The sequence below is a fragment of the Coregonus lavaretus genome (genome assembly GCF_964263955.1).
Source record: "Coregonus lavaretus genome assembly, chromosome: 23".
NCBI lineage: Eukaryota > Metazoa > Chordata > Actinopteri > Salmoniformes > Salmonidae > Coregonus > Coregonus lavaretus.
Genome location: NC_140010.1, coordinates 41,394,016 through 41,408,639, shown reverse-complemented (window position 1 = coordinate 41,408,639; position 14,624 = coordinate 41,394,016). Strand labels below are relative to the sequence as shown.

The following is a 14,624-nucleotide window of genomic DNA, read 5'->3' as shown; positions in this document are numbered from 1 at the left end:
GCCAGAAGAGAGAATGTGGAAGAAACAGAAAAACACAATATTTAAATAGGGAATTAACAACTGATGCACTTTTGACGCTTGAGTCACACTGGGAGAGAAGCGCAAGGACCCAAGCTAAGCTGTCCCCAAGGCACTGAAGCAGTGTGTCGTTTCATAGTTTTGTTGTTGTTGACATTGTTGTTGTTGTTCGCATTCAACACAACGGTATTCGTCCTGATTCATGCCCCTTTTAATTGCACCAAACTCGGTTATGTTCACTAGGGCAGAACATCACAACATTTTGGAACGGAAAACAAAAACAACGTTTCTTATTGGACAAGTTCAGGTACTAACTCCCGATTCAAAACATGTTCTTCCTAGTTGACACAGCCCTGTTTTCTGGTCATAGTAATTTTTGACTGACATGTGTCTGCACTGCTTTGAATATATGCCCACTACACAAAAATATATAGTTATTTAACCTGAACAAGACTAAACAAAAATAAGCACACTCATGTGGCTCAATAATTGTAATGAGGCAAGCTTGGAGGTTCTATACTTTTCTGTACTCTTGAGGCAATCTCACAAATTTCAGGAGAGCTCCTCAAACAATGACAGCAGCTGTTCCAGAGGTCTCTTGGGGCTCTGTGCAGTCACTGTACTGTACCGTTGTTCCCTCTGCCTCATGCTGGAACCATAAATAGATGAACCATACATAAAGAGGTCACGTAAGGTCATCTGACTCATAACAGGAGAGGCCCACAATTTGCAAAACGTATGATATGTTACGAATTCCAATTTGTTGTGGCTAACGTTAGCTAGGTGGCTAACGTTAGCTAGCTGGTTAACATTAGCTAGCTGGTTAAAGTTAGCTAGGCTGGCGGTTAGGGGTTAGGGTTAAGGTTAGGAGTTAGGTTAAAGGGTTAAGGTTAGGGGAAGGGTTAGCTAAAAGGGTTAAGGTTAGGGTTTGTGGAAGGGTTAGCTAACATGCAAAGTAGTTGCAAGTAGCTAAAAAGTAGTAAGTCGTTGAAAAGTTGCTAATTAGCTAAAATGGTCCTTGATGAGATTTGAACACGCAACCTTTGGGTTGCTAGACGTTTCGTGATATATGCCTACACATCCACCCCGACCAAACCCTCTCCTTTTGTTTTTGCCTTCTGTCTTATGTAACCATACCAAACGGAACATATAATACTAATTTGTGTGTCCCGGATTTATGTTTACTATGTTACATCTAGTCTATGAGACCATGCTACATTACACCTCAGCGATAATTAACATCTAACATTTTTAGGCAACCAACATATTGATGACCATAAAGTAATCTATTATTTAATGAATCAATCAATGAAATGTCAATGGATTACGTTTTCCATTGTCTTTTTAAAAGTGAATCAAGAACTGTGCCAATATTTGGTGTGTCAGCCACCCCATCCCCTAACAACAGTGGCCTGTCACAGCTAATATACAGTATGACAGTGCCTGTGTCTCAATCTGTCCCCTTCATTCTGGCTGACATAGACTGTAATTGTGGTGAACGGCGAGTATTGACTGGCCACAATTCAGCTGAAGTACATCAGCGGTCTCTTGACTCAATATGTCAAACACTGTATTTTTCCTTACAATGACCAAGTCTGCTGGATGGGACAGAGGTGAGCATGGATGGGACAGTCTGCTGGATGGGACAGAGGTGACCTTGTCATTTGGTACCATTCCCATTCCTCACGGCCATGGTTTGAGGGTGGAGTGGAGAAAATGGACAGTATAATGGTGGTTAATTCTTTACAGCCTAAAAAGAGACATAGACACAGATTCAATATAGGGTATTTACTGTATTTATTGAATGATAGCATTTATGATTGAATGATAATACCATAGCGATTGATCAATAGAAAGCCTAATGCCGTCAGCAAATACCATGTAAATGATAATGTATTGGATAGTGGATCATTTTTTCATTGTTTCACGATTGAATGGATAGCAAAAATGGATCGGTACTGCTCAGAAGACTCTTCAAGATTGGTTATTATGATGCAGTACATTAACATCTGAATGTGCATCGATTCATTTCAGTACAGCATGGGTCAGGCAGTGTCACGACTCCCTCCGAAGCTGCCACCTCTCCTTGTTCGGGCAGGCTTCGGCGTTCGTCGTCACCGGCCTTCTAGCCACTGCCGCTCCTCATTTCATCATTCCATTGGTTTTGTCTTGTTCATAACACACACACCTGGTTCATATCCCCTCATCAGTACCTGTATAAGTGTTCCCTCTGCCCCCTTGTCTTTGTGTGTGATTGTTTATTGTGAGGATAGTGAAGCTCGGTGGAGCTCCTTGTATTTTGTATCGCCGGGTTATTTTCCCTGTGTGCCTTGTTGGTTCCAGTGCGCCTGTTTTGCACACTGGACTGTTTTGACGCATTACTGAGTAACTCTGTTTTCCGGAATAAATCCTGTTATTCTGTGATTTACCCTCCTGCGGCAGACAGACAATAACCCCGAGCACACATCAAAATCTACAAATAAATGGTTAATTGGCCTCAAAATCAAAATGTTGCAATGGCCATCTCAGTCTCCACACTTAAAACCCATTGGAAACCTGTGGTTTGAATTGAAAAGGGCAGTCCATAAGCGCAGGCTCAGTGCCGTTTGAAAGGTGTTGAAAACAGGGGTGTCAATAATTCTGACCCCTACCTTTTTTAGATTTTTTTGTATTACTTGTTAAACAAAATATCTTTCTCTGAGAAATTGTATTAGTATAAAATGTTCAAATTCTTTGGAGCATACAATATTGCTCAGAATTTGAATTATTTATATTATACAGTCATTTTACCTAATTTTTATCAGGGTGTCAATAATTTCAGACCCCACTGTAGACAGAGGAGAGGAGTAAAAAGTAGCAGAAAGACGGACTCTAACAGTGGCTGGACTCATTATAAAATATGTCGATGAGAACCCACCCAGCGCTAAATATTTGTAGTCTCATTGATTTTGCATGATGGATTGTTTTCTCAGTTCAAACACGGAAAATTGGGCATAATGTTCAATTGATCTACCGCACATCTCGCCCATTCATCTTTGGCCAAAACTGCCGTGTTGCTAAATCAAGGCCTTAAGTGAGTCCTGTCGCGTGCAATTTGTGACACTACACTTAAATGAGTGCACAGGGTCCTTGTGGCACATTCATAACCATACAACAATATGTATTCAATTGTTGGTTAATTTTAGATATAAAAGAGTAGTATATCCGGTGCAAAATAAATTGTTGAACATTTGTGTATTAAGTCAATGCCAAAGTTTGGCTGACGCATGCAATCTGTGACATTACAGTTGACTGAGTAGACACGGGGTCCTTTGTTCACAATCACAATATAACAACATGCATTCATCCGTCGGTTAATTTGACACTTGTTAGAGTAGTACCGGTATTCAAACATGGGTTTGATAGACATATTAGTGGTATCAATATTTGTTATTTGTTTACTTTACAAAGCAATCTTTTTAAAGTAATGGAAGAAGGAATACCTGGAATAGTATAACAGTAATCCTTCTACCCCCCCATTATTAAAAATAATAATAATAATAATAATAATAGGGTGGTTGTCCCACTGGCTATCATAAGTTGAATGCACCAATTTGTAAGTCGCTCTGGATAAGAGCGTCTGCTAAATTACTTAAATGTAAATAAATGTAAATGTAAGAACATATGGCAGAATCTTGCCTCCGGCATCCATGCTCATAAACACAAAGGAAGTCCTCATTCATGTCATATATCATTGTGCCAAACATTTTTATTTTCTGTTCAGCGCTTGTCCAAATTCATTTATCTGTATTTACTGTGTGCAAAATGGATAGTAGTACAAAACATTTCCAAACAATACTACTGAAGGTTTCTTTAGTATGTTATATGGTATATTAGATAGTATATGATGAACAAGAGATACTGTCTGCCACGCTTCTAGAAAACTTCTCATGGCCTGACAACTAACACAGGCTCTGATGATTTTTTGTGTGTGTTGTTTTCTCTGTCGCTGTGTGTCCACTTGATAAAGTTGTGAGATTGTTGGGGACATGTTTTTAGCTACTGTCTCAACACTGTCGTATTGATCCCATAGGCCTGCCACATAATGCCTCAATGAACTAACCAAATCAACAGCGTTGCACGAGTCCAGGTCAACTGCCTGCAGTGTAGTACTTGTGTTCTGAAATCGCATAAGAATGTTATTCCACATATTGCACAGAAAAGCAATCTCGAGTTTCTCTATTTTATCAGATATTTTGTTTGTTGAAGCCTGTATAATGGATAGTTCAGACACAGTGCACTAGTTGCTTGTGCATGTGCTGACCACCATATATTAATCAGTTTATTTACATTTGGCTGTAACCTCACAGTAACTGTCTGCCAGCGTGAAAGGGCTTTTAAGCAATAATTAAGAAGATGATGTACTAAGGTGAAGAACTCCTCCGTCTCAATGCAAATGTTCACACTATTTACCCCCACCAAATTGAAGGTGTGGGCAGCGCATGGTACCCACTCAAACAAAGGGTATCTCTCTCAGGTGCGACTGAAGACCTTTGTAGACTCCTGATATATTGCTAGCATTATCATAACGTTGTCCTCTTCAGTTGTTTATGTCAATGTCCATCTCCCGTAAATCACTGAATTGCAAAGGGCTTCTCCTGTGTGGCTATTAGTAGGCAGAAATTGGAGAAAATGCTCGTACCACATGATGAATGTAAAATGGTCTACATGCACAACATCTGGAGTGGAACCCCCACTGATTGAAAATTATTTCACTATCTTTAATTGACAGATAATTTCAGTAACCACCTTCTGTCCCATCAGTTCAATAAATTCCTTGCAGATCCCTACGGAGATAAGAGAGATTTCCTTTGCCGGCATTTCCGTATTTCTCTATGTGCTTTAAAAAAAGGATCACACTGGCTTATTACTTCAAGGATACCAAACTAATTTCCATTGTCAGGACGCCCCAATATTTCACTATGACCCCTGAAGTCTATCGTTCCCTCATCCGCTGTCTGGGTAATATAGTCAAGCACATTTTTTTTTATATGGCATTCAGATCCTTCATGATCAACTAAGCAGTCATTCGCGTGTTTCCAATCACTGTAACCAATACTGCCAAATGGCTTTGAATATGACAGTCCACTGTTCTTGTCCCCAAACAGTCGGCAAGCAAAACATAATACACTACCTTTCGAGGGGGAGTACAAAAGCCATTGCCTGGGCACATTTTCGCCATTAGCAAGTTTACGTCTGAAATGGGCTTTTGAAAAGTGTTGTTTCTGGTCTTTGTATTGATGTTCTAATGCTGATATGTCTGTGTTTCTGTTCTGGCACAATTCTGGTCCCTTTTTAGCCCAGTTAATACATTTACATTTGACATTTTAGTCATTTAGCAGACGCTCTTATCCAGAGCGACTTACAGTTAGTAAGTAATACGCACACTGTCATCAATTGTACCCCAACGAGCTGGGTCAGTGCTGTAGGAGTCCTCCTCGCTGACAACAGCAGCAACAGTAGACCCAATGAGGGAACCTGTAGCACATGTGGCGGGGGACAGTTGGAGGTTCCTTCTGCACGCTCTTCTCTGCTACAAGGCTAGCTGTGGTGGCCTTGGTCCTCCTCTATAGCAGCAGGTACAACGAGAATGAAGCTCGTTGAGGAAGTTGTTGCCTTACCAGTTGGCTGGTCTTGCTCCTCCGCTGTCTGGTCAACTGCTGGCGGTGTGATTGGGAGCTGGTCCACATGATCCAGGCTAACAGCTAGCCCAGTTGCTGTTGTTGCTAATGTTAGCTCATCATCATCGGCGGCGGTTGAGTGGAACTGGAAGCTGGCTTACTGAAATATCAAGTTCGTTTTGATAAAACAATATGAGCATATCTTGGTCCCGGAACTCTTTCAGCCTCTGTGTTTTTTCTTTTTTGGGCCCCACTGCTTTCTTTCTGACATTTTGAACTGGCTGAGCTAGCTAGAGTGGACGTGACTTTGAGGAAAATCAAAGGCAGCCGGCAAATTACGACTATTAGACACAGCCAACCCATTGCGCCAGAGACAACGAATCAATTATTACAATTCCAAATATGGACAACTGTCAGTCAGCTGCTGGCAAACCACCTAATTCCATAAAAAATTAAAAAATAACAGATTTTTTTCTGGACTGGGCTACACCCAAGGTTATTTTTAAAAAACATTTTTTAATTTTAGTTGTAATATTTTTTTTTTTTTTTTTTTTTTTTTTTTTGGGGGGGGGGGTGTAGATCAGCTTAATATTGCAGATAGATTGTAACCTCTATCAATGTAATTGTCTGCATCACTTCCAATCCCCCATGTTTTTTATATATATACTCCCCTTTATTACTTTTCAACCCCGCCATCCTTTCCCTACTTGGGGTAAATTAGTGAACAACAATGCCCAGGCCTCTACTTCCAGCCTATACTTACTATCTACACCTTATGGACACAGTCAATTTTACAATAATTCTATTTTATTTGTTTTTGCTCCTGAACTACTTCTACTCTCAACCTCTCCGATCATTTTCAAGATGTCCATCCGGTTTGCTTCTATATGACATATCTTTCTAACTGTGCTCTTTCCCAAAAGCTCCCAACATACAACATATATACTTATTATGGACACAGTATGCTTACATTATTAGTTATCTTGTTATTATTTGTTGTTATTTGTTATTAGTCCCATCCTTCAACTCCATTCAATACCTCCCATCTATCTCTTAACACCAAGGTTAGCATGTGCATTAAAACTCCCCTGAGTATAGAGTATCTTTCTGTCATGCAATGTTGCATACCCAACATTTTGAACATGAACAGCAGAAGAAGACATCCAACAAAACATTTAGTAATTTTTGGGTGATATATCTATTACCAGGCAATTCATATTGTTATTATGATGAATTGTAAGCATAGCCGCTGGTGCTGGGGGTGCTGTTGCCCCCCCGATAAATTGAAAAATATATATATACAGTACCAGTCAAAAGTTTGGACACACCTACTCATTCAAGGGTTTTTCTTTATTTTTACTATTTTCTACATTGTAGAATAATAGTGAAGACATCACAACTATGAAATAACACATATGGAATCATGTAGTAACAACAAAAAAGTGTTAAACAAATCAATATATATTTTATATTTGAGATTCTTCAAAGAAGCCACCCTGCCCGTAGCGCGCTCTCTCTCTCTCTCTCTCTCTCTCTCTCTCTCTCTCTCTCTCTCTCTCTCTCTCTCTCTCTCTCTCTCTCTCTCTCTCTCTCTCTCTCTCTCTCTCTCACACACTCACACTCACACTCACACTCACATATACACACTCACTCACACACCAGTTGTAATTACAGTATGCAGTACAAAGAAATGTGCACTATGTTAACAATAGTCTATTCCTAGGCGCTTGAGTTTCAAGTTTGGGGAAGCTTACATTTTATCCTACCATCTACTGATCTCCGTGCCAGTTATGATTTCCATATGTGCATTTTCATGGGACAGTTTCATTTCAATAGTAGCGTTTTCATTTCTCAAAATAATTTTAACTTGGTTAATAATACAAAAGGGAATTAAAATGATAAAAATCTAAAAGTTAAAATGCCACTAATGCGAGAGCACCAGCCTTTGACATATGGACACATTGATTCACTGTGAACCATTGGCGGCTAAAGAAATGAGAGACAGCCTAGGCCAATGTAGCAGTAGGCCTATAACTTCTATTGTCAACTATAACCTGGTGGTTATCGAGGGGGAGGGTGTTGGATTTTTCAAATCCTGTGAGGAAATATAATTGACAATGGATTTTTTTTATATATATATAACTAACTCATTAACTTACTGTGTGAGGTGAAGAAAACATTTCTGAGAAGCTCGGCTTATTAGTGGTGGTGAGTTCAGACAATCAGACAATAATGGTATGAAATACAACAACAAAAAAATCTCATAAGTGTAGCAGGTTGTGCAAACAACGTTTCCACTCCCACTTCCCAGTAAACTTCACAGTAAATGACTGTAGGACTAATTCATCCGTGCATTAACAGAAATTAACAGAAATCCACCCTCCACCGCCAGCCCCCCTGCTCTCTGTGCTTGTCTAGCCCAGGGAGATGGCACCATGCCTGGGGATGAGGTATGGTTCCATATTTCAGCCTGGCGGTGGCAGCGCTGACGGATGGATCATTAGACGTTTGCCTCCCCTCCCCTCCCCTCCCCTCCCTTGCTCGCTCACTGCAGCCACGGGTGTTATTTTCAGCCCTGTGAGTATAGATCCGACGCGGGAGAGGAGGTGATCTGGCAGGCAGTCACTAACCCCTGATGGGTGGACTGTGACTGTTTCTCAGGGAGTGTGTGTGACCGAGATGTGTGTGTGCGTGTGTTTGTGTGTAACAGGTGCGTGTGCGTGTGTGAGTGACACACAGCGATGTTGTGTGTGGGTGTGTCTGTGAACGTGTGACACCGAGATATTCTGTGTGTGTGTATCTGTGAATGTTTGTGTGTGCTGAGTTGGAGGAGGGGAGATGTATGGCATAGGGTTTATATGCATGCAGCTGTGGATTTGTGCGCACAGCCCACGTAGTCAAGTGCTCAGCAATGGGGTGTTCAGCAGGGCATAGTATTTCAGGTGGTGTGTTGTTTAGTACTTTCAGCTTGCTAACTGCCCTTGAAATCGGTAGAGCCTATGGTTCCTCAAACTTTGCTTTTAGCATATTGTGAGGAAGTTGGTTTATACTGTTTTAGACTCTATTCAATTTTAGGATATAACTTTTCTAGCTTGTCAAAAGATGGCACAGAAGTGGTCCATCAAGTATATAGAAAGAGAGAGGTCCAACGTTGACATGGTTTGGGGGCCGCACTTGGTCCATTTGCTTTTAGGGGCGACTGCTTTATGACTGGCATATAATCCTGTTTTATTGCTCAGATAGGCATATGCTGTCCCCATAAAAAGGAGTTAGCGCTGGCCTGCCCAGGGTAAGCAGCTTGTGGGAGCAGCCGACTGCATGGGGAGACTCACCGACTGTGTCCTAAAAAGCACCCTATTACCTGTATATTGCACTTCTTTTGACCAGGGCTCCATAAGGCTCCGTAGGGCTCCATAGGGCTCCGTAGGGCTCCATAGGGCTCTGGCCAAAAGTAGTGCACTTTAAAGGGAATTGGGTGCCATTTGGGATCACAGCCACTGTTAAACCCTGATATTTACAGCATATTTGGCCACTCCAAATCTCTGTGCTCATGTTTGTCTCAGTGTTGTTTACATTCTAACAACATGGCCAATTACATATTTAAAAATTATAAATCTTGCAAATCTCATGAAGCCATTTGCAAATACCTCAAAGGAGTCCATTTAAGGTCGATAGAGATCATTTTGATTTGTCAAGCTCAACCTGACATCAACCTGAATTCAACCTGAAATAACCTTAACTCAACCGGAAATCAACTTGAAGTCCACCTGAAGTAACCTTAACTCAGGACTGTAATGACTAACAACTTTTCCAGATAGCACCACACTCGATGAACAGCTGGCTGCTCTCCGCGCTGCAGTACAAGTGATTAAAACCTAATCAGTTGAAGATATTGATAAAACTAATGTAGCGGATCATCCTCCCCATCATAATGTAATTTTCCAGACAATACCAGAGCTCTAGTTTCAGACAAGAATATACTCTTCAGGCTAAAGGGGGGGGTTTATATGCCTTGGCTGAAAACACAATGAATAACATGGGCCTATTGTAATCTCTCTTTATCAATCGACTCCATTCCATTCTCCACCCCCACTGGATCTTTATCGCTCTATCCATCAAATTGTTTCTCAGAGCTAAGCTTGCCTCCAACGGTCGTGTTGATGGGAATAGGGGGCCTAAGGCCACACAGGTGGCAGACAGGGCTGTCCCAGGTCTACGACCCAAAATTATGAAGACAACCTTTCTAATATAGCACAAATGTTCTGTACTGTAAAAGTCCACAGTGGTCCTGGACATGTGATGCCTTTGTCGTTTTGTCCATCTTGACTCAAGGTTTGACGAAGAATGTCTCCACAATGATATTCATTGACATAACATTTTTACTTTGTCTACTCATGATTAACCCTCAGCTATCTTGGTCCTCTGCCCTTTGTTGATGGTGATGCTGACTGTCCCTCTCTCTTTACACAGTGCTGGTCCTGCTGATCGTCACCATGCGACGGAGGAAGAAGGAGCCCCTGATCCTGGACGAGGAGCGTGACGTGCGTGAGAACATTGTGCGCTACGACGACGAGGGCGGTGGCGAGGAGGACACAGAGGCCTTCGACATGGTTGCTCTGCGCAACCTCAACGTGTTCCGCGAGAGCGGTGGCAAGACCCGCCGTGACGTCACCCCGGAAATGCCCACCCTCTTCTCGTCTTCCCGGCCGCCGCCGGACAACTGCATCTTCCGCGAGTTTATATGGGACCGGCTGAAGGAGGCCGACGTGGACCCGTCGGCGCCGCCCTACGACTCGCTGCAGACATATGCCTTCGAGGGCAGTGGCTCGGCCGCAGAGTCCCTCAGCTCGCTGGATTCCCTGAGCACGGACTCGGAGCAGAACTACGACTACCTCAGCGACTGGGGGCCACGATTCAAGAAGCTGGCAGACCTCTACGGCCACAGCGACGGCGGCAACCTCTTCGCCTCCTAGCCCTCGGTCGAGCCTGCCGAACTGTCGGCGCCGACAACGTAACAAATGAGGGAAGGAAACTGAAGAATATAAAGAACGATACAAAGGAAAAAAGGAAGGAAATGTGAGATGACGAGAAGATAATGCTGTGCTCTGAGAGGACATTTGATTGGTGTATAGAAATGCATCAATGTCGGCGAGAATAACTAATAGGATGGTGGTTTTCCATTCTAAAATGTTTTTTTTGAGGACTGGCAGGATTTTTCAAACAATGACCTTTGGGAGATTTTGTTAACTAGATTTAATATGATGGAAAGTATGCAAAGCTTAAGACATTGGGACGGGCTCCAGACCCTTTGGAAGGACCTCAACGCACAAATGTCCAGACTTTCTCAAGTCACCGTGACATTCAAATGGGACAAGAAGTGAACCAATATCTATCCTCCAGTGTTGTTACAACAGTGACATTATCAAGTACTCCATCATGTCGTGGTCAAATGAAAACAGTGCCACCTTGAACTGGGTGGCACTGTCACAGGGTTCACTGTGATCTGTAATATGTTTCAAATTGATTTTTATTGAACAGATTCTCAATTTCTTTACAAAACAAGATAACTCCATATGGATTTTACAGCAGAGGTTTTTTTGAAACAACCGGTGGATTTGATCAATTCAGGCTTACCATGGTTCGTGTTCAGTAGGGCTCACCGTAGCAAAATGTTTTTAAACAGAAAACAGAAATTAGGGTTTCTTATTGGACCAGTAGTCTCTGCCCCTTTTCTTCCATTTGGTGCCTAACGAACACGGTCATGATCTCTCAACCATTTAGAGTAACATAAATAATACATTCCTATAAATGTATCTAGACACCTGCCAGGGATGTCCCCTGTCACACTCAAGTTTTGAATTAACATGCTTTAAGGGCCACAGTGCCAATGAAGGGTTTATGAAGTCTCCCTCCATTGATGTAAGGGAACAAACACCTCTCACTTACATTGCTCCATTAACAACTTGACACACAGCATGATGCTGGTTTCTAAGAGCAGCAGCGTAACATTGTTCCCCTAGGTCTAAAGTTTTATTGGTGCCTGCTAATGAAATACGGCATAAAATTGCAGGGAGGGGGAGAAAATGCAAATAGACTGGGGGGTAGTAACGATGAAGAAAACCGAATCATGTCAGAGCCTGGAAGCCTTGTAAACATCTGCAGTGAATGCAGCGTATTGGTAGGTCCAACATTCAAAGCTGTTGTGATGTTTGTTTTATGTATCCTATGAGGTGTTCTAGCTACCATGTTGGTTTAAACTGTGTTTGTCTGTTTTTTAACGGAAACATAGCTGTAGCAGCATGGGAAAATACAGTTAGCAATGTGTTGGAGAACATTTACAGCAAAGCTTCGGGCACTTGTAAAAACACCAAGCCAAGGAGAATGTCAATTGCTATTTCACATACAGTGAGTAGAAATATAAATGTATGAAGTCAGATTAGTTTGAAATAGAAACTTAACTTGCAAAATAAGAAATATGCATACATCTTGCTGCTTAAAACATATTTTGTGAGAGGGAAATGCAAGGAAAAGCAGCTGGAAAATAAATAAATCTAGTTCTAGCTCTTTAGGTTTAGGTCTATTTAAACATATTGGTATATATGCAGAAACATACATAAAATGCGATGTCAATACAATATAAAACACATGTAAAAGATACAGTATGATCAGTGAACAGTGCATCATCAATAAGTTGTAAACAACAAATTGGTATACCACTAAATATGCATATCAATGTCTTTAGTGATAGAGTGTCATTTACATAGTTTGAGAGCTCTTGCCAAGAAATAACTCTGGTGTCTTGCAGTGCGTCTTGTTGCAATAGAGTATTGCCTCAAACTCCTCAGATCATGCTGTCTCTCTGTAGTGGTTAGAAAACGTGTGCAGTGGACTTGTGTGGTCATGGAGGAGCGCTTTGAAGGTCTTGACTGTGGCTTCATCCCGTCTTTTCTCCAGGGATGGTAGTGAACTGTAGGGGCTGCCAATGATGTGACAGCATCGTCTCTGAATGCCTTTTATGTCCTTAGAGAGACTCTTTGGAAGGTCGGCCCACACTGGCGAGGCATACTCCAAGATTGGGCGGATGAAGGTCAGGTATACCTGCAGTAGGACTTCAGTTGGGAGTCCAGCTCATCTTGCTACACTTAGGTAGTAGATCCTGGGTTTAACCTTTTTAGGATATACCTGATGTGCTCGTCCCAGGACAGGTCAGCTGACACCATTACACCCAGCAGTCAGAAGGACTCCACACGCTCAACTGGGTGGCCGTTTACAGCAACCGCTGATGGAGAGGCCTTGTTGACAGCCCTTCTGAAGCTGATGACCATATCCTTGGTTTTCGTTTACATACAGGCAGTTGGTTTTCCCCATTGAGCCACTGCATATACCACTGCTTGTGTTTGGCCAGGTAGCTTGCCAGGGAGCAACTCTGTGAATGTGAGGTCATCAGCCTACTTGACAGGATGGACGCTGCTTGGGAGACTGGACTGGGGAACTCCAGCTGGGACTGGCTGTGAGTTAGAAAGGCATGTTCTCCACCTCACCGTCTGCTTGTGATTGCCCAGTTAGCTCTTGATAGAGAGCCATCGTGAGCAGGACACCCTATGCTCCACTAGAGTGAGTAGGAGATGGCCATGGTTTATGGCACAATGCATCAAATGCTCTGGAAAAGTCTATGAAAGTTACATGAACATCCTGCTTTGGCACTTCATTTGATGCGTTGTGCCAGAGCAGACACTGTTGACCTGTTCTTCACAAAGCTATGTTGTGAGGACTTGATGTAATGAGCAGTCTCCTTCTCCAGTATGTTGTGTAGCAACCCCTCATAGGTTTTTCCTATGGAGCTGAGGAGAGCGATTTGCGTGTAGTCTTGGGGGAAGGTGGGGTTGCTCTTCTTAGGCACAGCACAGACGATGGACTCTTTCCATTGAGAGAGGGAAGTAGCTGTGTTCCATACATAAGTTGACGGTATCGCACAGTATTGGTGCAAGCTCCTCACAGTATGTTTTCAGGAACCAGGGAGGAATCTCGTTGGGGCCTGCAGACTTCTTCCCATTCTGCCGCTTCAGATGGGTTTTGAACTGGCCAATGTTGAAACTGGGGGGGACAGATGTTTAACAACCTCAATTTCAGGGGTCATGCATGTTGTACCTTCCCATACAGAGGAAAACGGGCACTGAGAATGTCACATTCCCTCTGAGTATCCTGTTTATTGAGGGCTGAAGGGTTTTCTCTGGTCTCACTCGCACCAATCAAACTTTTCAATGATTTGTACTCAAATTTTTGAGTTAGACGACTTCAGCTGTTGGAAGTACTCTTTCTTGGCATTTTTTTTACCAGAGCTGCAACTTTCTGCTGAAGCATCCTGTATTCTGCTTTGTCTTGACTGTGAAAGGCTTTCTGTCTGGATGAGCTGAGTCTGTGTGTGGTCATCCATGGCTTGTCTCTGGTGGTCAGTTAGCTTTTTTTTGATGGAGAGATTGCTATTGAGAGTAATTTGTAGGAAAGAGTTAAGTTCATCTGTCTGCTTTTGGGGGGTGTTTTGCTGTGTAGACTGATGTGAAACTATATTTAGTGCCATGGAGAGAGCTCTTAGGTTGTCAGAGGTACGGTGTCGTTTGTAGATGTACTGAGCTGGTGGTTTAGGCCATTCACCTACTGAACACAGTATGGTCTGGTGATCCGACTCACCTATCAGTGGTAGATGCTTGGCTTTGGAGTATAGGCCTTTCATGATGGTAAATATGGAGTCTAGTTGATTATCTCCACATGTAGAGTTTGTTACAACTTGGTTAAGGCCATACCTAGAACAAAGAAAACCATGCTTGAATCTGTTTGTGTCATCCAGAATCATAAGACCTGGGAGGGTGTATTTGCGTTGCACATGGTCCAAGCACACTGAGACCTCGCATCTTTAGAAGTTGGGGGTGGGATGTAAATGACATCTAT

The 14,624-nt window shown here is 42.4% G+C and overlaps 1 protein-coding gene across 1 annotated transcript in view; it reads left to right on the top strand.

Annotated features, from left to right (window-relative positions):
- LOC311150530 (cadherin-7-like) overlaps positions 1–10,651 on the top strand; it is a gene marked incomplete at both ends in the record, with an annotated part of 132,098 nt that extends 121,447 nt beyond the window's left edge. Inside the window, one exon of the mRNA XM_084188011.1 lies at positions 10,149–10,651. Within this exon, the coding sequence (XP_084044137.1) occupies positions 10,149–10,651 (503 nt within the window). The remainder of the gene's footprint in view (positions 1–10,148) is intronic.
- Positions 10,652–14,624: the final 3,973 nt, after the last annotated feature.